At 55.8% G+C, this 22093-nt stretch overlaps 1 protein-coding gene across 6 annotated transcripts in view; it reads left to right on the forward strand.

Annotated features, from left to right (window-relative positions):
• The first annotated feature begins 10871 nt into the window (after positions 1-10871).
• Positions 10872-22093, forward strand: part of OTOF (otoferlin) — a 130558-nt gene continuing 119336 nt past the window's right edge. For all 6 annotated transcript variants that reach the window (XM_075415111.1, XM_075415112.1, XM_075415114.1 and 3 more), the window contains exons 1-2: positions 10872-11068; positions 20146-20204. In XM_075415111.1, the coding sequence (XP_075271226.1) occupies positions 10990-11068; positions 20146-20204 (138 nt within the window). In that variant the 5' untranslated portion in view covers positions 10872-10989. The remainder of the gene's footprint in view (positions 11069-20145; positions 20205-22093) is intronic.

Raw genomic sequence — 22093 nt, forward strand, 5'->3', positions numbered from 1 at the left:
AGAGTGCAGGACTTCTTGGGGCAGGGTGTGGGACACTTGAAGGGTGCAGGATTTTTGGGGGCTGGGGGCAGGACCCTTGAAGGGTGTAGGGCTTTTGTGGTGAAGTGCAGGATCACAGAATCACAGAATCACAGAATGGTAGGGGTTGGAATGGACCTCTGTGGGTCATCTAGTCCAACCCTCCTGCCGAAGCAGGGTCACCTACAGTAGGCTGCACAGGACCTTGTCCAGGCGGGTCTTGAATATCTCCAGAGAAGGAGACTCCACAACCTCCCTGGGCAGCCTGGGCCAGGGCTCCGTCACCCTCAGAGTGAAGAAGTTCTTCCTCATGTTCAGACGGAACTTCCTGTGCTTCAGTTTGTGCCCATTGCCCCTAGGATCTGTGAAGGGTGCAGGGTCCCTAGGGCAGGGTTCAGGGCTCTGGGGTGCAGGTCTGGCCGTGCTCAGCCCTTACCCGCTGCCAACCATGTTGGGGCTGTGGAGGGTCCCTGCATTGCAGCTGCCCATGGATCCGTCCTGTTTGCTTCTGCCTGGCCCAGCTGGGTCACCAACACCATCACCAGGCAACAGTGGGAGCCCAGCCCACCTCGGACTCCCCTGCACCCCCCAGCAACCTGAGATCTCCTGAACCCCCCATCTTCCACTCTTGAGCAGCCCCTGCACCCACCGTCTGCACCCAGCCAGCCCTCACCACTGCACCCACCCTAGCACCGTTGCCTGCACCCATCCTGGCACCGTTGCCTGCACCCCTCCCCAAGAACCCTGCACCCCTGCCCTCAGCCCGCCTGCTACAGGGGATCCAGAAATATCCCCAGGTCTGCATTTTTCAGGATTTGGGGTTTTTTTCCCCCAGCTCCTTGTGTAGGCAGGGTAGTGGGCTCTGTTCCTGCCCCAGGAGGGCAACCAAGGACCTGTCCTGGAAAGGCTTTGGGAAGGGTTGGTTGCCTATAAAGTAGCAATGTAAAAAAAATAATTGCACACGGAGATCTGTATGTGCTATTAAATATTCCTTGTAAAATGATCCCTGCTTGCAAGGGGCACTGGAATGTGCGGGAATTGGAGGGGCTGTACTTGCTTTGCATCTAAGTTCCGAGACATCTCTAATTCAAAAAAAAAAAATAGAAGAAAAGAAAAAGAAAAGGAAATAAAATAGAGATCCAGGGGCTTTCAGCACCAGCCTCATGCTAGGACATGACAGTGCCGGCTCTGGAGAATGTCTCCCAGCATAGCATGAGCTGGCCAGGCTCCTGCTGCCATCTTCTCTAGTTCCCACTGAGGTGTGGATTCAGCCACCATGGGACTGGGGAGAAACTGGGAGGGACAGGATCCATGGCACGGGAATTTGCTACGGGCATGGGAGGCTTCACGCAGGAAACCATCGCGTGTCCTCACAGCTGGCTCCTCTCTGCGGGGCGGACAGATGAGGAAAGCGCGGTTTGCTAATCGCACTGAATTCAGGAGAACGGGAAAACCTCCAAGGCAGAATTCAATAAATAAATAAGTAAATAAATAAATCAATCCACTCATTGGGAGCTGCCGCATCGCTACAGCTGCTGAGAAACGAGCACAGCTCTGGCGTTTAGGAGGGAGTGAGGTTGTCTGGCTCACTGTGTGCTTGCGACCCGGCATCTGCACGGCTTTCCAGCCCGTTTTGGAGGACACAATGGGAAGAGCAGACAGTGAACGGAAAATGATGCAAAAGGTCAAATGGTTTGACCAAAAGTCCATCCTGCTAGACTGCCTAAATTGCTTGCTTTGAAAACAGCTGATCTTCTGGCTGGGGAAGGGATCTGGAGCTCCTCCAGCTGGGGTTGGAGCAGCCAGGGCAGGGGAGATGGGCTGCTGGTGTGGCTGGAGGAGGTGGGAATGGGTGGGAAGCTTGACTGGGGTGAAGAAGCTGCTGAGGGAGCAGGCATGGGTTGTGGTGGAGGGTGAGCGGCCAGGCTGGAGGCAGCTCAAGCAGGGAAGTTCTTGGAGAGCCAAACGTGGGACCTGCTGCACTCAATGCTTTCCCTAATGATCATGGCGGAAAAGGGGAGAGCAGATAAACCTGCTGAGGACATGCTGGATGGGAGGGCAAGAACATTGCACAGCAATCACCCATGGGCTGGACTTCAAAATGCAAGGCCATGCATTAGAGACTGAGGAAGAGGGTCTGAGGGTGACTGTGCGTCCCAGACCTGCAAGGAGATGCTGCCTGGTGCCAAGCCCCAGCAGTGTTCGTGCCCTCCATGAGGGAGATGATGTGGAGCCCCATGCACTGCTGCACTCATCCTGGCCTGGGGGCCTGCAGATAAGGATGATCAGGGAAGAGAGGTCCTGTCCTTCAGGAGGAGATGAGAAGAGCTGGGCTTGTTTTGTCACGCAAAAGAGAGGCTGAGGGGAGGGGACTGCACTTAAAAAATCCATCTGGAGGGAAAAGGGGGAAGACAGCAGGAGCAAGAATATATCCATGATCAGGGTGAGTCTTCAAACTAGCAGAAGGCTCATGACCATGAGACCCATGTCATTCAGCAACGGCTTGCCAACAGCAGTCACAAAGGCAGAATCTTCTCAGGCTTTTAATGGAGTTGCTTTTGGGAGGAGCATTGCGCCGGGGTGCTTGGAGCTGCTGTCTCAGAACTACCAAAGTTTTGGGTTCCCCAATGTCGTCTTTGCCTGGAAAAGATGCTTTTGGCTGGGCTGTCAGGGAGCCCTAGTCCAGGTGTCCCCTCTGCAGATCCAAGCACTAGAACAGAGCCTGGGACTCTCTGTGCACACACAGACCAGCTCAGCCCTGCCAGGAAACCCCAGGCAGAAGTTTCACCTTCTCTGGAAATGAGCGAGGGTCCTGTCATCACTCCAGGGGGGGAAGACATCAGTCCAGGAAATGGCCTCAAGATGTGTTGGGGGAGCATTAGATTGTATATTAGGAAAAATTTCTTCACTGAAAGGGTCATCAAGCATTGGAACAGGCTGCCCAGGGCAGTGGTGGAGTCACGATCCCTGGACATATTCAAAAGATGTGGAGATGTGGCACTTAGGGACACAGGACTTCCTGGGCTGCCCAGGGAGGTTGTGGAGTCTCCTTCTCTGGAGATATTCAAGACCCACCTGGACAAGGTCCTCTGCAGCCTGCTCTGGGTGACCCTGCTTTGGCAGGGGGTTGGACTGGGTGACCCACAGAGGTCCCTGCTCACCCCGACCATGCTGTGATTCTGTGATTCTCTGATTCTGTGATTCTGTGATTCTGTGATTCTGTGATTCTGTGATTCTGTGATTCTGTGACATGGTTTAGTGGTGGACTTGGCAGTGTTGGGTTTATGGTTGGACTTGGTGATCGTAAGGGTCTTTCCCAATCTAAATGATTCCATGATTCTATGTTTCCATGACAGAAGGACATGTGGTTACCAAGGGTGTGGAGCGCACGCCTGTCCCCTGCATGGTTGCACCAAGGTGGGACACTCGGTCCAGAAGATCTCATGAGTACACCTTGCAAGCACCGATTTACACAGGAAAGTTTACTGGTTTGCCTCAGATTTAGCATTCTTCCCCCCTTATCAAGCCCAGTTACTTGCTCACACTCCTACTTGTGTACAAAAACTGCCTCTGCAGCATTTTTCCCTTATTTTTTCAGACTGATACACACATGCAGAGCCGCCCACTGCAGCACTCAAAATTATAGATAATGTTACGAGGCAGCTTCATGACAGTTGCATCCTTGAAATTCTTTAAAATAAAAGAGGCTCGACTGCAGGGGGGGACGGTGGGAGATGGAGGGAGACTTGCAGTGGCAGAGTCAAAGTCGGGAAGACACAGGATCCGAAAATGTAGTTTGTGAGTGAAGCAATGGAAGATGGCAGGGGATGAAGGTTGCTCCCAGCCCTTTTTCTGCTCGTTCCTTGGCCCTAGTTTTCGTAGTCAAGAGGAAGTCTCTTGGATGCTCTTGATGCACCTACAGGACACGGTCACTGCTCCTCGGGGCAGTTCATCAAAGGAGGCTTCAGTTCCCTCTGTGCGGGGCTAAATTAGCGTGACTGCTCTCTAGGGATCTGTCAAGTAAGTGATATTTGTAAAGCACTTGACAGGTCCCCAGGAAAAGGGCTGGAGAAGCTGCAGAAAGGTGGTTTGGTTTGGATATTTTCCCTCCATGGGGGTCTCCTTGTTACTCACCCTCCAAGGATCTAGCTCACTTCTTGCTGTTGGGGCAAAGGGGCAGCATCAACACAAGAAACAGAAGGGTCAAAAAAAATGAGCCTGATGGGAAATCAAGAAACGGACTTCGCTGTCCCTCGGGGCCAGGAGGCTCTGGCACCTGCTGCCTGTGACCACGGGCCCTGGACTTGGTCTGAGGAACATCTGCACTGCAGGAGAAGGGTCTTCTCTGCTCTTTTTTCCTATGCCCCCAGCAACAGTCCCTGTGTCACCCAGCCAGGGCTCCCCTCCAGGCCATTGCTGATGGGAAAGCTGGTTTGGTTGCTGCTCCTGTTCTGCGGGATTTGGGACTTCAGCTGCTGAAGGAGGAAAGGGGACCACCATAGCCACCGGTGACCTTGGCAGACAGTGGACCCAGCATGGGAATTTGCGGAGCTGGGTGCTGCAGGCTTTGACAAGTGAATAAAGCAGCCAGGAGGAAAGGGCAGGTGTTATTTCTTCTAAAAAAAAAAAAACACTGGAAATTGAAATCCTCCTTATCCTCGCACAGAGCTGCTGCGTGTCGCAGCTCAAGAGCTCTCTGGTAAGGAGATTTTCTGCATCTGAAAGGACCCCATCAGCCAGAGCTGAATAATTGGTCTCTGCTTCCCCTCTCCACCCGCTCCCAGCACTGCTGCCCTACCAACATGCTATCCCCAAAGCACATTCATTGTCCCCAAAGCACACTGTCCCTAAAGCATGCTGTCCCGAAAGCACGCTGCCCCCACAGCCAATTGTCCCCAGAGCACGCTGTCTCCAAAACACAGTGTTTCCAAAACATACTGTTCCCAAAGGACACTGTCCCCAAAGCACACTGTCCCCAAAGCACACTGTCCCCAAAGCATGCTGTCCCCAAAGCTCGTTGCCCCCAAAGCATGCTGTCCCCAAAGCACTCTGTCCCCAAAGCTCCCTGTCCCCAAAGCTCATTGTCCCCAAAGCACATTGTCCCCAAAGCACTCTGTCCCCAAATCATGCTGTCCCCAAAGATTGCTGTCCCCAAAGCACGTTGTCCCCAAAGCTCATTGTCCCCAAAGCACATTGTCCCCAAAGCACATTGTCCCCAAAGCTTATTGTCCCCAAAGCACTCTGTCCCCAAATCATGCTGTCCCCAAAGATTGCTGTCCCCAAAGCACGTTGTCCCCAAACCTCATTGCCCCCAAAGCTCATTGTCCCCAAAGCACTCTGTCCCCAAAGCTTGCTGTCCCCAAAGCTCGCTGTCCTCACAGCTCACTGTCCCCAAAGCTCACTGTCCCCAAAGCCCGCTGTCTCAAAGCCCACTGTCCCCTCCCCAAGCCCACTGTCCCCAAAGCCCACTGTCCCCTCTCCAAGCCCACTACCTGAAGCCAAGAGGACACCGGGACCCTCCCTGGGGCTGCGCCTGCCCCTTGGACGTGCTCTGCCCCACATCCCCCCGGGGGCACAGACAGCGGGGTGCGATGCAACCTGGTGGGACGCCGGACGGCTGCACCTCCAGCAGGAACCTTCTCCCTGTTCCCGTCTGGTGGGAGAAACCCCCCAGTTATCGCCGATTCCATCAAAACACCGAATTCCTGCTCGGAGGGACTCCAGGAGCATCCCTGCACCAGTCTAAAGATGCAACGGCAGGGGGTGGGTCGGGCACCTGCTAAGGCTCTCTAGCAGCTGGAAGACAATTTGGAGTGGATTAATTGGCATGTTTATATATATATCAGCATCCCCCAGCAGCATTTAAACATCACCTGGGTGTCGTAGTGGACGACAGGGTGACCATGAGCCAGCAGCGTGCTCTGGGTGCCAAGAATGCCAGTGGGATCCTGGGGTGCATGAGGAGGAGTGTGGGCAGCAGGGCGAGGGAGGTTCTCCTCCCCCTCTGCTCTGCCCTGGGGAGGCCCCATCTGCAGTGATGTGTCCAGTGCTGGGCTCCCCACTTCAAGAAAGATGAGGAGCTACTGGAGAGAGTCCAGCGGAGGGCTACGAGGATGAGGAGGGGACTGGAGCATCTCTCCTACTAGGAGAGGCTGAGGGAGCTGGGCTTGTTCAGCCTGGAGAAGAGAAGGCTGCGAGGGGACCTTCGAAATGCCTCTAAATATCTGCAGGGTGGGGGTCAGGAGGACGGGGCCAGACTCTTTGCAGTGGTGCCCAGCGACAGGACAAGGGGCATTGGGCACAAACCGAAGCACAGGAAGTTCCAGCTGAACCCGAGGAAGAACTTCTTCCCTCTGAGGGTGACGGAGCACTGGAACAGGCTGCCCAGGGAGGTTGTGGAGTCTCCTTCTCTGGAGATATTCCAGACCTGCCTGAACAAGGTCCTCTACAACCTACTGTAGGTGACCCTGCTTGGGCAGGGGGTTGGACTAGATGACCCACAGAGGTCCCTTCCAACCCCTACCATTCTGTGATTCTGTGATTCTGTGATCACCCGGAGCCCGTCCCAGCCGTTCCTGCCAACAAAAGGAGTCAAAATCAGCCCTGAAGCACGGTGCCTTTGTCCCACTCCCAGGCAACAAAGACAAATGAGAAAAGAAAAACATGGCAGCTTGCTGTAATTAATATAAAGGATCTTAGGGAGCTGGCAAACGGGGAGGCTGGTAAAATTTTTCTGAGCGTGGGAAGAGAAGAGCTGGGGAAAAATGTAGAGGGAAAGAATTAGGAGAAAATTTCATTAGTTTTGGACTTAACGTCCTGCAGCGTCTTTGTAAGGCTACCGCTTCAGCGTGTGCAGTGGGATTTCTTTTAATGGGATACTGGTGCTGTGGGAGGTGTATGGGGGGGGACCAGTTAGGGCCTGATTCTGCCCTCTCCCCCTCGCCTTTGGTGTAAGCCCGTAGTAAACATGAGCAATCAGTGATTCAGAGGTGGGCGTGCGGTTTTATTCACATGCAGCGACGTGAAAATTGCAGAGGCATTCGCGAAAAACTGAAATGAATGCTTCCAGCGGGCATTTTCTCATCTCGCTCCGCTAATTGCAGCCTCTTTCGCTCTCCGGCTGGGGAGAGTATTTTTAACACCGTGCACTCGCGTTTCGTTGACTTGGTTGCAGTTGAGTTCCTACGCTGCTCCCGCTCATCTTCATTATCCAATTTACGACTGGAATGGGTGGATAGATCACCAGGGGTGCAAGAGTAGAACTTCCACCATCCTGAAGAGCATCGAGCTCTGGAGGTCTCTCAGCTACCAGCAGACAAACCCTGCTGGGTTGTGGCATCCTAGGACGATGCTCACGTCCAGCAGCCAAAGGGCAGTGGATTCTTGCGCTGCTTTCAGCATCGACACTCGCCAGACCGCAGTCAGATTTAATGCACCGTGCTAGAGACCCGTGTGTCCATCATCTTCTGTCTTAGCTTCTTCTTCCTCGTTTTGCCGTGTCTCTTGGTTTAAGTCTGGGAGGGAAACTATGGGTTACCACTCCCCAAGAGACCTCCAGCTGTGCTTTGTAGTAGGAAGAGTTAAATGACGGCTGGGATTTCATATAAAAGAATATCAGGAAAAAAGAAGTCAGAATCCTCATCTGGTTCTTCAGGCTGGTGTTTTCATGGTGGCCACGCAGCATCACTCACCTGCCAGACATCGGCGGTCTGTCCTACCACGTTGCAACAAATATCTGCAGTCAGCATCCCTTACGCTGCATGCATTTTTTTAATTTGGTATCTACTTCCCGACGTTGGTTGAGAGGTTTAAAATTAACTACGGGGTGTAGAAGGTGTTTTCTGTGGTACTCGTGCTTTTAGGGCAACTTGGGTCGCTCTGAACGTGCCTCCTAGAATCACAGAATCATAGAATCACAGAATGTTCGGGGTTGGCAGGGACCTCTGTGGGTCATCTAGTGCTATCCTCCTGCCAAAGCAGGGTCACCTACAGCAGGCTGTAGAGGACTTTGTCCAGGCGGGTCTTGAATATCTCCAGAGAAGGAGACTCCACAACCTCCCTGGGCAACCTGTTCCAGTGTTCCGTCATCCTCAGAGGGAAGAAGTTCTTCCTCGTGTTCAGCTGGAACTTCCCAGGCCTCAGTTTGTGCCCATTGCCCCTTGTCCTGTCGCTGGGCACCACTGAAAAGAGCTTGGCCCCGTCCTCCTGACCCCCACCCTTAAGATATTTGTAAGTATATATTAGGTCCCCTCGCAGCCTTCTCTTCTAGAAACGCCGATGTGATTTGCTTGCTCTCAAATCGAGTGAATTTGAGAAGCGGAGCCAGGGGAGTTGAAGGTGAGGACATCTTCCGCTGGATGCCCAGAAAACACGAGCGGTATTGGACTGAGGGGCTTCACCCGGCTGCCGTGTCCCACCAGAGCTGCTCGATGGCAAGGGTCAGGGTAGCGCTCGGGTTGACTTGGCTGCACATTGACTACACGGCAGGGCAGAGCCAAGCACCTGCAGGAGGCCAAGCTGAGTCAAAACATCTTGTGAAAACCATGAGAGCTCCTCTGAATGATCAGGGTAAGCCCCAGAGGAGCCCTCGCTGCCTCCAAACTCCAGTTTTTTAGCAAGACTGAAGGTGGAAGGCTGACAAGGCGTTGAGAAAGCAGCACCAGCCTGGATGGCTCAGCTGAGAAGGACCAAGCTGGGACCAAGAAACGCTTGATTAGCAGTATTTATCACATATATTATCACAAACTGGCCTTTTCTTGAGCCCCCAGCAACGGTCGGTGCCCACCACGCTGCTGCCTTCACCACCACCTCCTCCCTCCGCGCAGCAGCACCCTCACCTCTGGGCCCTGCTGCCAGAAGGTAATTACAAACCTAATGAGAAACCACGGACGCTGCTAATCCCCACAGGTTCCTTCACTCTCATGCACTTAGGAATGAGCATAACGATATTTTCCGCCGGCGAGAGGACAGCAGTCCAGCCTCTCTAACAGAACCTGATGTGGTAGATGGAAACAGATGTCTTATTTCCAGTGTTTTTATTATCCATTTGTGAAGGTTTCCTCTCTCGCTTCTCTCTCTCTGATGATGCTGAAGCTCTCCTGGGTTCACGCCTCACCACGGACGGATTTTTCCTGGAAGTGTCCAAGCAGGAAAGGCAGATGCGTGATGCTGGAAGACCCTGGCGTCTACGCTCTTCCCAAGTCCACGCATGAATCATCTTCCTTGAAATAAAGGACAAGTTTAGGACCCCAGCAAAGGTGCTCACGTCCAACCCTACAGGCAAGACCCGCGCCAGACTGAGCCCCTACCACCCAGATTGTAAAGCTACCACTTATACCTGGAAATTCCACTCGATCCTGCTGAGGTTCAGCCTAGAACATGGCAAGCACGCGGAGCAGGGCACGGGTCACGCAGCAGCTCGGGTAAACGCTCAGCAGAGCACTGGCTCGTCCAGGCTGCGATGCCAAAGCCCCGCAGCATGCCAACGCCGAGGACCTTCCTGCCACCAGCAACGCTACAGCAGGACACGTCTCCTCCTCTGGCCCCCACTGGTTGACGGTCCTGCTAAGGGGACATGATCCAGGGTCCCTGCTGCCACAGCCATGGGCTGCACAGGGTGGTCTCAGCTCTGCCTGCCATCCCTGATGGCTGGCACTGGGGGGGGACACACAGGGATAATCACAGAACGACATGGTAGGGGTGGGCAGGGACCTCTGGGGACCCCCCACCCAACCCCCTGCCCAAGCAGGGTCACCCAGAGCAGGGGGCACAGCACCGCGGCCAGGCAGGGCTGGAATATCTCCAGAGAAGGAGACTCCACAGCCCCTCTGGGCAGCCTGGGCCAGGGCTCCGGCACCCTCAGAGGGAAGAAGTTCTTCCTCGGGTTCACCTGGAACTTTCCCAGGCTTCAGTTTGTGCCCGTTGCCCCTTGTCCTGTCCCTGGGCACCACTGCAAAGAGTCTGGCCCCGTCCTCCTGACCCCCACCCTGCAGATATTTAGAGGCATTTCTAAGGTCCCCTCGCAGCCTTCTCTTCTCCAGGCTGAACAAGCCCAGCTCCCTCAGCCTCTCCTCGTAGCAGAGATGCTCCAGTCCCCTCCTCATCCTCGCAGCCTTCAGCTGGACTCTCTCCAGCAGCTCCTCATCTTTCTTGAACTGGGGAGCCCAGCACTGGACACAGCACTGCAGATGGGGCCTCCCCAGGGCAGAGCAGAGGGGGAGGAGAACCTCCCTCGCCCTGCTGGCCACACTCCTCCTCATGCACCCCAGGAGACCACTGGCCCAACAGCCCACCCATCTCCCACACCTGACCTCAGGAGATGCTGAACAGTGCAGGATCCCCGCGGTGGGAGTGAGCTCCCCCCCCCCACTCCGTCTCCCCTCCCCGGTGACATGCTGGGGGGGGGATGCGTGTGCACACCCCCGCACACACTTTGTCCCAGAGGTTGCGCACCCAGCCGCGCTGGGGGGAATCCCTGCCTCAGTTTCCCCACTCACAACGTCCTGCAACCGGAGGGGGATGTTCCCTGCAGATACCCCCGGTCCCCCTCCTCCGGGGTGGAGAAGGGAGGGGAGGGGAGGGGAGGGGAGGGGAGGGAAGGGGAGGGGAGGGGAGGGGAGTGGAATCGAAAGGAGGGGAGTGGAAGGGAGGGGAAGGGAGGGGAGTGGAAGGGAAAGGAGGGGAGGGGAAGGGAGGGACGGGGAGGGGAGGGTGGGAGGCTCTGCTGAATAATTCAGCGCTGGGGGGGGGGGATCACAGAGCACCGCGCTCCACTCCTGGCACCGCACCGTGCTTCGGAGCGCAACTGGGAGCGCGGCCCCGCTCCGCGCCCCGCGCATTTCCCTGCGCATCTCCCCGCGCATCTTCCCGAGCATCTCCCCGCTCCTCGCTCCGCGCATCTCCCCGCGCATCTTCCCGAGCATCTCCCCGCTCCTCGTCCCGCGCATCTCCCCGCGCATCCCCCCGCACACCATGGCTCTGCTGCTGCAGCTCCGCACCGTCTCCGGCCTCCGCGGCAAAGCCGACCGCATCGCCAAAGCGGCTTTCCGAGGTAGCGGGGAGGGGGCGGCGGGGAGGGGGCTGGTGGTGAGCTGGGGGGAGGGGGTCCTGGGGAGGGTCGTTCCCTGCCGCCGCCCTCCCCTGCCTCAGTTTCCCCACCGCGGTTGTGTTTGGGTTGGGAAAGGGGGGTGCGAACCTGCCAGCTTTAAGGGCTGCCCACCCCTCTTTTTGTGGGTATGACCCCCCCTTCCCAGGCCGAGCTGCTCTCCATGGGCCCCCCCTGCACCCAGCCCGGGACACTGCAGCCCCCGCGTTCCCTCCGCAGCGGCAGCCCCTGGGGAGGGGGATTCATCCGACGGAAAGTAGGGGAAGTATCAGGGGGACAAATTTCCCCCCCCCGGGACTGGGACCGTGCCCCAGCTTTAGGAAGCTGGGCTCCTGCCGTGGGGTGGAGGGCTTGGTCGCCAAGCTGTGCCACCAAAAAAGTGTCACTGGAAGGGCCAGGGACAGAACCCACCTTGTGCCGGGACCCGGCGTGTGCCTGGGTTTCTTCTAAGGATGCCGCAGCCTTGGTTCTCCCTCTCGGATCCACGCCAGCTCCAAAGCTTTCCAAGGGAAGCCACAAAAGGAGCAAAAACTCTCCGGCAGTGGGTACCCTCCGGAGCGGCCAAACCTTCCCCGAGCCCTCCAAGGGCTTGGGGCAGGCTCGGCGTGGGGCTGGATCCGTCGTCCTCCGGCGTGCGGGAGCCCACCGACGGGCAGAGGCGGGAGTGGGATGGTTTGGCAGCGCCGGGGGTCGGGAACGGGAATCCCTTCTCTCCACAACGTGCTGTGGGTGAGCAGGGGAGCCGGCGTTTTCATCACCTCCCAGCCAGGACAGCCAGCGCTGCCTGAAGTGGCCTTCCCTGAGCTGCCTTAATGACCGTAGAGTCATTAAAAAGGCACAATTAACCACCCGTTCCCCTGCCCCTGCCTCCCAGCGTCAGCGCAGGGGCAGTTAAAATAATGTCGCTGGGAACGGGTCGTACCCCTGGCCAGCTTGAAGCCTGCAGCGGTCCCAGCCCGAAGCCACCCTGGGTGAAGCCACCTCCTCTGGCAGTGGGGGATCTGAGGGGATCTGCAAGATGGGCAAAAGGCCACGGTGGGTTCTCCTGGTGAGCCCCCAGGTGGACCCACATTTCCAGCCCTGAGCGTGCCTGGATCCCAAGCCCGTGTGGGACAGGCAGGATCCATCCCTGTATGACATCTTTGCATAAAATCCAATGTGAGACCCTCGGTCCAACCGAGTGACACCCATATTGAGATGCTTTGAGGTGCAGCACTGCTCTCCGGCTGCACCCACCCACCCGTTCCCTTGCCAGAGCCCTCACGGAGCACCGGGTGTTTCTCCAGGGCTCCCCGTGGGGCCATCCCCATCGTCCCTCCCAGGCGTGAGCTGGTTGCTGCATGGTGTGGGATCACCGTCGCTGTCACACCGCCTGAGGAGGATGACACTTAACTTCACGGCCATGATTCCTGCCCTGGTGCTGAGCCATGAGGAGCTGGGCTCCTCATGGACATTTCTTTCCCAAGGAAGACATCTGGTGTCACTCCTGAGGACAGCTGGGACAGGGTTCTGAAATTTTGTTCCTAGTCTTTTGCTGCAGTCATCTGTGCAAAGAGGGGGTTTCACAGAATCACAGAATGGTAAGGGTTGGAAGGGACCTCTGTGGGTCATCTAGTCCAACCCTCCTGCCCAAGCAGGGTCACCTACAGCAGGCTGCACAGGCAGGGTTTGAATATCTCCAGAGAAGGAGACTCCACAGCCCCTCTGGGCAGCCTGGGCCAGGGCTCCGGCACCCTCAGAGGGAAGAAGTTCTTCCTCGGGTTCAGCTGGAACTTTCCCAGGCTTCAGTTTGTGCCCGTTGCCCCTTGTCCTGTCCCTGGGCACCACTGAAAAGAGTCTGGCCCTGTCCTCCTGACCCTCACCCTGCAGATATTTAGAGGCATTTCGAAGGTCCCCTCTCAGCCTTCTCTTCTCCAGGCTGAACAAGCCCAGCTCCCTCAGCCTCTCCTCGTGGGAGAGATGCTCCAGTCCCCTCCTCATCCTCGTAGCCCTGTGCTGGACTCTCTCCAGTAGCTCCTCATCTTTCTTGAACTGGGGAGCCCAGCACTGGACACAGCACTGCAGATGGGGCCTCCCCAGGGCAGAGCAGAGGGGGAGGAGAACCTCCCTCGCCCTGCTGCCCACACTCCTCCTCATGCACCCCAGGATCCCATTGGCCTTCTTGGCACCCAGGGCACGCTGCTGGCTCATGGTCACCTTGTTGTCCCCCAGCACTCCCAGTCCCTCTCTGCAGAGCTGCTCCCAGCAGGTCAGCCCCAGCCTGTACTGGTGCCTGGGGTTGTTCCTCCCCAGGTGCAGGACCCTGCCCTTGCCCTTGTTGAACCTCATCAGGTTCCTCTCTGTCCAACTCTCCAGCCTGTCCAGGTCTCGCCAAATGGCAGCACAGCCTGCTGGGGTATCCACCACTCCTCCCAGTTTTGCCTCTTCCATGCTTGTCCCAGGCAGCCACAGAGCTAGTCACCAGGACACCCAATACTGCTGTCTTCTGCAAGCTTGGTCCTAGAGGAGAGACTCCCAGTGACCTGACCCAGCAGGGCTGGATCTTGAGGTTGTGGTTAGCAAAACCCAATTGCTAAGAGGGGCGTAGCAGCTGGTTAGGGAGTGATCCCATGCACAGTTCGGTCGGGGAGGGCAGCAGGCAGGTGCTTTAGGACTGACCCATCACTTGGATGGGATGGTGGTTGCAAAGGGATTGTGTGGCCAAACCTACAGGAAGCCTTGCCTGTACGGGGAACAGCAGTTTAAAGCTTCTTGTTAACATTTAGCACATTCAGCTTCAAAACCTCTCTACATCTTACCCAAATTCCTTGTCCAAATAGGGGAACAAGTGGAAGCAGCCGTGTGTCTGTCCTGAGGACAGGGAAGTCCAGCAGCAGATCCCCTGGGTAGCTCTTTGACACGCAGCAGCATCGTTTTGGGTTGTGGGAGAGCACTGAGCCTGAGGTGCTGGCTAACGAGATGTGAATCTGGGACAGGACCTTGCATGGGGGACAGGACCTTTTGCTGGATGAAGGGACCAGAATTCTCACACCATGAGGACACATGAGCAGTAAGATCCGTACGGAAAGGTGATCTTTCTGACACCCCAGTGACAGGACGAGAGACAATGGCCTCAAGTTGCATCAGGGGAGGTTCAGACTGAATATTAGGAAAAATTTCTTTACTGGAAGAGTGGTCAGGCTTTGGACCAGGCTGCCCAGGGCAGTGGGGGAGTCCCCATCCCTGGAGGGGTTCAAAAACCTTGTGGATGTGGCACTTGGGGACATGGACATGGGGGTGTTGGGGTGATGGTTGGACTTGATGATCTTAGAGGTCTTTTCCAACCTATGATTCTACAATTTTATGATTCAACAGTTGTGGTAAGAGTAAGATAGGAGTTCTCACATGCTCTCGGTCTTTTCTTGATGTGCTCGGTGGTACATGTGAGGATTGGCTCATGCCAGATTGGCTACTTGCTTTGGAGGAGCCCTGCAGGCACCTGGGCTGGACCCTGTCCTGCACCAGTGGGTCTCTGGACCCACCTCAGGACCCATCTCTGAGGATGCACAGCCCCGTGTTGCTTTGCCATCAGTGAGAAGGCTTTCCTGCCTCTAGGAAGTTTAGGGCATGGCCACGGTGCTGTTGTAAGCACATCCTGGAGCTGGGAACGGGGTCTGCTCCCCACCAGGTCCCACACTCGAGGTGGCCGTGAGACGTCCCAGCACTGGGCATGGCTGGTGCAGAGCTCCTCCGGTGTTTGGTGTCTCTGTGGCTCAGGCAATGCTTTGCTGTCCCCTTGCCTCATGGGAATCATGGAATGATGGGCAGAAGAGTCAAGGCATGGCAAGTTCAGTGCTGCTGTGGAGCTGCGTTATTTGTCCTGTTGGCTGCCTCATCCTCTCTGATCAGCTCTTGCAATCCCTGGCTGTGTTTTTGAAGTTTGATTAAAATTATGCTGCGCCATTACTGCCCTGATCCTCATCCAGGTTGACCATGGCTTTTCCCTCCAACCAGGGCCCATCCAAACTGCCCCAGGGCTGCCCAGCCCCCTGGCCTAACACCTTCCCTGGCATGGGATGGGATGGGATGGGATGGGATGGGATGGGATGGGATGGGATGGGGCCAGGCACGCTGTCCTGCACCTTCAGTGCCAGACCCAGGGGAACATCCTGGTGTGGGTGGTTTGATTATGGGCCCAAGGTCTCCAGGGAAGTGCCTTGCTCCAGTGACTCTACAGTGACATTAGCATGGAGTGAGGTGGCCTCCCCCAGCCTGGCATCCCTCAGTGCTCCTCATAGAGACCCACAGGTTGAGTGTTGTGCAGATACTCCTCAGTACCCTGGTTTCTCTGGAGTTACTGAGCGTTGCAGAGAGGGATGCTCTTCACTAGTCAAGCTGTCATCCAGCCTTCTCCCTCTCCTCACCCGTCAGCAGCACAGTCTGGGGGTTCAGACAGGGTTCCCCAAATGTGTGTTTATTCATTCAGCCCAAAGCATCTATTTTTGCATGAAAAGAAGTCAAAGAAAGAGCTCGACTCCAGTGCGACAGGCTGCCATGTGCGTTTCTGCAGGTGGGCAGTGCTCAGAAACTCTGCTCAACTTCAGCTCAGGTGGGAGATGAATAAATCACAGCCTTGATAAAAGCATTCCTGAGACTGACAGCTGTGTGGGATGGCTGTGGAATAATGCTGCTCCTCTGCTCTGAGGGATCCCCGCACTCCCAGCAGCCCCGGGGAGCCGTAGCTGCACTATTTGCATTTTGCAAATAGGAGAAACTGAGGCAAGGACAAGAGCTCCCAGTTCTGGAGCTGTGGGAGCAGCCAGGGAGAGGTGCCAGGTTATCCGGCTCCCAGTCTGGAAGCGGAGGGGAGAGGTGGGCTCTGCCCCAGCATCGTGGCCATAACACACCCCCACCCCTGAGCATCAGAGACTCATCTCCCACCATGGCGTTGGATTTGACTCCTCAAACTCCCATAGGACGCTCACACCCTGGGAGGTTCAGGGTGCATTAAACCAACAAGATCCCTTGCCTTTATGACCCTCCCAGTTGTTCCTAGGACACTTGGGGCTGGTTTTGGACTTCAGTGACTCGTAAGGCACCAGTCACTCCACAGCAGCTGCACTGTGCATGCCCCAGGGTGTCTGAAAAGGACTCCAAACCCCAAAACCCGTTACAGTTCTCCACCTCTCCACCTCTTAGCTCTGCAGGAGAAACTAAGCTAGGACTGAATTCGAGATTTTCTGCAATTACTGGCCTCTTCAGGCTGGCTGCAGCAGAAGAGCAGAAAAACGGTGAATTTTCTTCTGCCTGCCTGTTTTGTGGGTGCCTGCTCCTGTCCCCCAGCAGGGTCTGAGCTCACAGAATCACAGAATCACAGAATAGTAGGGGTTGGAAGGGACCTCTGTGGGTCATCTAGTCCAACCCCCCTGCCGAAGCAGGGTCACCTACAGCAGGCTGCACAGGACCTTGTCCAGGCGGGGCTGGAATATCTCCAGAGAAGGAGACTCCACAGCCTCCCTGGGCAGCCTGGGCCAGGGCTCCGTCACCCTCAGAGGGAAGAAGTTCTTCCTCGGGTTCAGCTGGAACTTCCCAGGCTTCAGTTTGTGCCCATTGCCCCTTGTCCTGTCACTGGGCACCATTGAAAAGAGCTTGGCCCCATCCTCCTGACCCCCACCCTGCAGATATTTGTAGGCATTTATAAGGTCCCCTCGCAGCCTTCTCTTCTTCAGGCTGAACAAGCCCAGTTCCCTCAACCTCTCCTCGTAGGAGCTCATAGAGGGTCACTTGCCCGTTGGAGAGTTTTTGCCCTTAGACCAGTCTAACTACATTTGTGGAAGAGGGGACTTGTGCCCCGGTGCAATTAGAGCGCTTGTCAGCTAATTGATCACAGATGGAGTTATAAAGAGCTCCTTGGCGAGGTTTCCTCTCCGGATTAGTGTGTGTAAATGAGGGAGATCATTCACGGATATCTCCTGGAGCACCACCAGGCACCGACTGATAATGATAGAGCTGTAATGAAACATCACCATGATGCTCGCTGGATTGGGAGAGAATGGGGCAGGGTGGTCTCACCGTGTTGGCTTGTCGCAAGTCATATGCTTAGGAGAAATATTTCAGGTGGCCGATTGTCCCCCTTGGAGTGTCCTCTCCTAGATACTGCTTCCTATGTGTGGGCTGTGGGGTACTAGAATCACTGGCTCAGAGATTTGTTTGAGTGGGAAGGAACATTTAAAGGCCATCCAGTCCAACCCCCTGCCATGGGCAGGGACATCTCCAACCAGATCAGGGTGCTCAGAGCCCCGTCCAACCTGGCCTGGAATGGTTCCAGGGATGGGGCATCTCCCACCTCTCTGGGCAACCTGGGCCAGGGTCCCACCACCCTCAGCATAAATAATTTCTTCCTCAGATCCAGTCTGAATCTCCCCTCCCTTAGTTTAAAACCATCACCCCTCATCCTATTGCTGCAGGCCCTGCTAAAAGCCTGTCCCCAGCTTTCTTGTAAGCCCCCTTTAAGTACGGAAAGGCCACAGTAAGTTCTCCCTGGTGCCTTCTCTTCCCCAGGCTGAGCAGCCCCAGCTCTCCCAGCCTTTCCTCCCAGCAGAGGGGTTCCAGCCCTTGGATCATTTTTGTGGCCCTACTCCTGGTGGCTCCATCTCAGTAGAGGAGTGGTCCCATTCCCCATCCGAGTTCACCTCGCTTGGGTGAGAAGGGGCTGGGCTGCATCCTCCTGCATTTCCCATCTCACCCCATGGAAAGCGAGGAGGGAACCAGGACTGCATCAGTTTGAGCTGGGAGGCATGGGGCGAGGGCCAGCAGCCGTCCCATAGCCCATGAGGCTCATGGGTCTCCTCCAACCTCGTCTGGAGTTGGTTTGCGTGAGATAAACATGCAAAGCTGCTGGAGAGCAGCTCTGCAGACTGGAGAGCAGCTCTGCAGAGAGGGACCTCGGAGTGCTGGGGGACAAGAAGGTGACCATGACCCAGCAGCATGCCCTGGGTGCCAAGAAGGCCAATGGGATCCTGGGGTGCATGAGGAGGAGTGTGGGCAGCAGGGCGAGGGAGGTTCTCCTCCCCCTCTGCTCTGCCCTGGGGAGGCCCCTTCTGCAGTGCTGTGTCCAGTGCTGGGCTCCCCACTTCAAGAAAGATGAGGAGCTACTGGAGAGAGTCCAGCGGAGGGCTGCGAGGATGAGGAGGGGACTGGAGCATCTCTCCTCTGAGGAGAGGCTGAGGGAGCTGGGCTTGTTCAGCCTGGAGAAGAGAAGGCTGAGAGGGGACCTTCGAAATGCCTCTAAATATCTGCAGGGTGGGGGTCAGGAGGACGGGGCCAGACTCTTTGCAGTGGTGCCCAGCGCCAGGACAAGGGGCAACGGGCACAAACTGAAGCCTGGGAAGTTCCAGGTGAACCCGAGGAAGAACTTCTTCCCTCTGAGGGTGATGGAGCCCTGGCCCAGGCTGCCCAGAGGGGCTGTGGAGTCTCCTTCTCTGGAGATATTCCAGCCCCGCCTGGCCGCGGTGCTGTGCCCCCTGCTCTGGGTGACCCTGCTTGGGCAGGGGGTTGGGTGAGGGATCCCCAGAGGTCCCTGCCAACCCTTGCCATGCTGGGATTCTGTGATTCTGTGATTCTGAACACAGTGCTCTGCCTATATCCCTGAGAAGCTCGTGCATCTGTGGGTGAGGTGATTCATGGCAGGGAACTGGGAGGGTGGTTTGGGATATGGGACGTGCCTTCTGGGTCTCCTTTATCCTGGTCGGGTGCTGCAGACAGCAGAAAGTCTGACAGAATGATTTTCTGGCTCTCCTTGTGTAATAGTGAAGTTAGAAAGCGATGGGGCATTCCCTGCCATGAGCTGTGTCATTGGGATATCTTCATCTTTGGCAAAATAAACTCAAAGTTGACCCTGCAGTGGTAGATGGGGGGGTCATATGCCCCTCTGGTACCCACTTACCCTGCCCACAGGTTGGCTGTGCAGTGCTGGGCCCAGACGAGACTCAGGCACATAAATGTTTTTAATTACCCAGGAGAGAGTTTTCTTTTCTGGAAGGGAAAGCCTCAACATGATTCAGTGATTAAATATTAGCATTTTTATAAGTTTTCCTCATTCAGTGTTATGAAGTGGATATTAACTAGAAATATTGATTCAGGGGGGTGTTGGTGGGTGGAGTGACCCTGCTGCGAGCAGCTCAGAGCATGGGGCAACCTGTGAGCTGGGGCTCCTTGGGAAAACCTGAGGATTTCAACAACTGATGCACAAGCTTGGCTGTTCTCCCTGGGCTTCCCCTTCGTGGTAGCCTCTCCTCTCGTCCCGTCCCTGCTCCCAGCTACCGGGGGCTTTCGAGGCTCCCCTGCCTTCTCAGGCAGAGCAGCCTGAGCTCCTCATCCTCCCAGGATCTGGGGATACGGCCATGGAGGGATGCTGCCTTCGGGGTGGACCTGTGTGGCTTCATCCCCGTGGTTGGACTCAAACGTGTGGATCCTTTGCTCTGTGCAGGAGCTGGGGTGGTTTTCTTGGGGTGGCCGGTCCTGAATCTCATCCTTGGGGTTCAAGCATGCTTCTGGGGTGTATAGACCTGCATCCCGATACCCCAATGCTTGAGGAGCCCCTGTTCAACCAGCGTGAAAGCCACTGCAGAGACTGCCCCATCCCCTTGCTCTGCTCCACCTGCTCTGCAATAGATGAGACGGGACTTGAGCACACCAATTAAGCTCACTCTAGAAAAACCTTCTTAATTAGCTCTTAAAGCAGGCTCACGTGGTGCTTGGTGCCGATGTGGGGGATCTGAAGCTGGAATTGCCCCCTTCCCTAGGCTGTGTCCCCTCTGCTCCCGCTTCGCACACACGCGGCCGTCCCCGGGGTGCTCATGCCTTCGCAGATGCGTGTCCCTGTCCCAGGCAATGCCCGCAGACTGTGCTCCACCGAGGCCACCCCTGCAGACCCCGACCCCAGGGTCTCGCTGCCGCTGGTGCTGTGCAGCCCCAATCCATGTCTGCTGCCCCGGCTGCCTCTGACCTCGCTGCAACCAACCTGGTTCTCCTCTCCTCTCCAGGGCTCTCCTTCTACACCCGAGTGCTTGAAAACTGCGAGGACGAGGCCAGGTTTGATGAGGTAAGAGAAGAAGTGTTTTCCTCCTGATCTGTCTCCCACTTCTGGTTTGCTTTCCATGGCTCCCTGTCCAGATGAATATCGCGTTCCTCAAGTTAAGTGTGTCGGCATCTTCATTGTCTGCTCCAGGGTTTCTCCTGGTGGGCACCAAATGTGTCCTCTGGCCGTGGTCTGCCTGGGGCTGAGGACACAGGGTGTCCCATGACGTGGGAACAGCCCTACAGCTTTTCCTCACAGGGTGATTAATTAAAAAAAAAATAAATTAAAAATCTGTGTTTTTGCACTGAAGTTTCATGGAGAAATTGCTTGTCTCCACTGGGCAAATCCTGCTGGGCTCTTGGCTTTCCTTTTCTTTGCCTCAAGGGGAAAAACCCATCCCTGTTTCTAATCCCCCGTGCCTCAGTTGCTGATGCTCAGCCTGCCAGCCTCCCTCACCCAATCCCCATCCCTCGGCTACGCTGGGTAACGACCCAGTAGATCTGCTTTGGGCGCCCATCGCATGACCTATCGGCCTTCAGCACTTGGCTTTGGGCTCAGAAAGGGAGAGAGAAGGAACTGAAACCCACGTCCTGTGTGGTTTTAAAATACAGTCTTTTCTTAAGCAGTTAGCAAGAAAATATTCTGAGATGATTGAAATAAGGTCACCCACACAAGCAGCGAATAGAGGTGCTGCTAAGAAGTCGCATTCAAAATGGAGATATGCTTTCAAAAGAGAACGGATGTTTCCTCTGATTGCTTTGTGTTTCTCATAGAAGATAACCCGTTCCCTGGGGGTGGAGCATGCGAGAGGCTATGAGGAATATTAAGATCTTTAAATTGTTTATCACTTCCTAAAGCTTTTTCCACCTTTAGAAAATAAGGTTTCATCCTGGTTGCAGGCATGGGATCTTCTTGTGGGGTGATAAATCCGACGGTGTTCCCAGCTTGCACGGCCAGAAGCACACCCAGCTCCTCCCTGTCCCTCTGTGTCCCTGGCACGAGTTAGTCCTTGCTCCAAGTTTCAGTGGAAGAGCTTAATCTCAGGCTCCCCTAAACTGCAAGGGAGGATGAGGGGCAGGGGAAGCCCATGGGGTGGGCAGGGTGGGATCTGCCACCAGTACCCCCGGGGCTGCAGGGAATCGGTGAGGCACAGCGAGAAGATGGCTGCAGGTGTGGCTCCAACCACGCTCCTACAAAGCCGACGCAGCCCAGGGGAAGCTGCTGGTGTTAGCAGGATGCAGATTTCCATAGATCTGCAGGCAGCAATCTGTTAGTATAATAACTAATTTGAATAACAACCACGGAGGTGTGCACTGGTGGAGCTGCCTGTGTCTCAAAGCTCTCGGTGATTTGATTGAGGAGATCCTTCGCTGCCAGGGCTGAAGGGCTGGAGGCTCCGCTTGCTGTCTCAGGCTTGGTGGGATGCCAGATGCCGGCTGCTCCCGGTGCTTGGTGCTGCACAGGGATCTTGGGGCATCCCAGCCATGCTGTGAGCATCCCAGCTAGCGTGCAGGAAAGGATGGGTCCTGGGGCGAGTCACGAGAACAAGGGCTATGGAGGTTAAGAGACAGCAGGTATAAGAAAGCCTCAAGCCACAGCTGTGTATTGGTGTGCATCGTCTTTTCTTCTTATGTCTTACGGCATCTGTGGGCATGAGCCTCAGGCTGTCCCCATCTCTCTCTTTAGATCATATTGATCACAGATCCTGCTGCGAGAGCCTCATGTAAACCTGGTTAAAATCAGCCTAGTCATATCTACACAGTGAACTGCAGCAGAGTGAGGCAAGTTGTTTTGGAACAACCTGGCATGCCTGGACCAAGCTTTGGACTCTTCTTGCATCCTTGGGGACCTAATATATACTTACAAATATCTGAAGGTTAGGGGTCAGGAGGACGGGGCCAGACTCTTTCCAG

The sequence above is a fragment of the Opisthocomus hoazin genome, chromosome 2 (assembly GCF_030867145.1).
Source record: "Opisthocomus hoazin isolate bOpiHoa1 chromosome 2, bOpiHoa1.hap1, whole genome shotgun sequence".
Lineage (NCBI taxonomy): Eukaryota > Metazoa > Chordata > Aves > Opisthocomiformes > Opisthocomidae > Opisthocomus > Opisthocomus hoazin.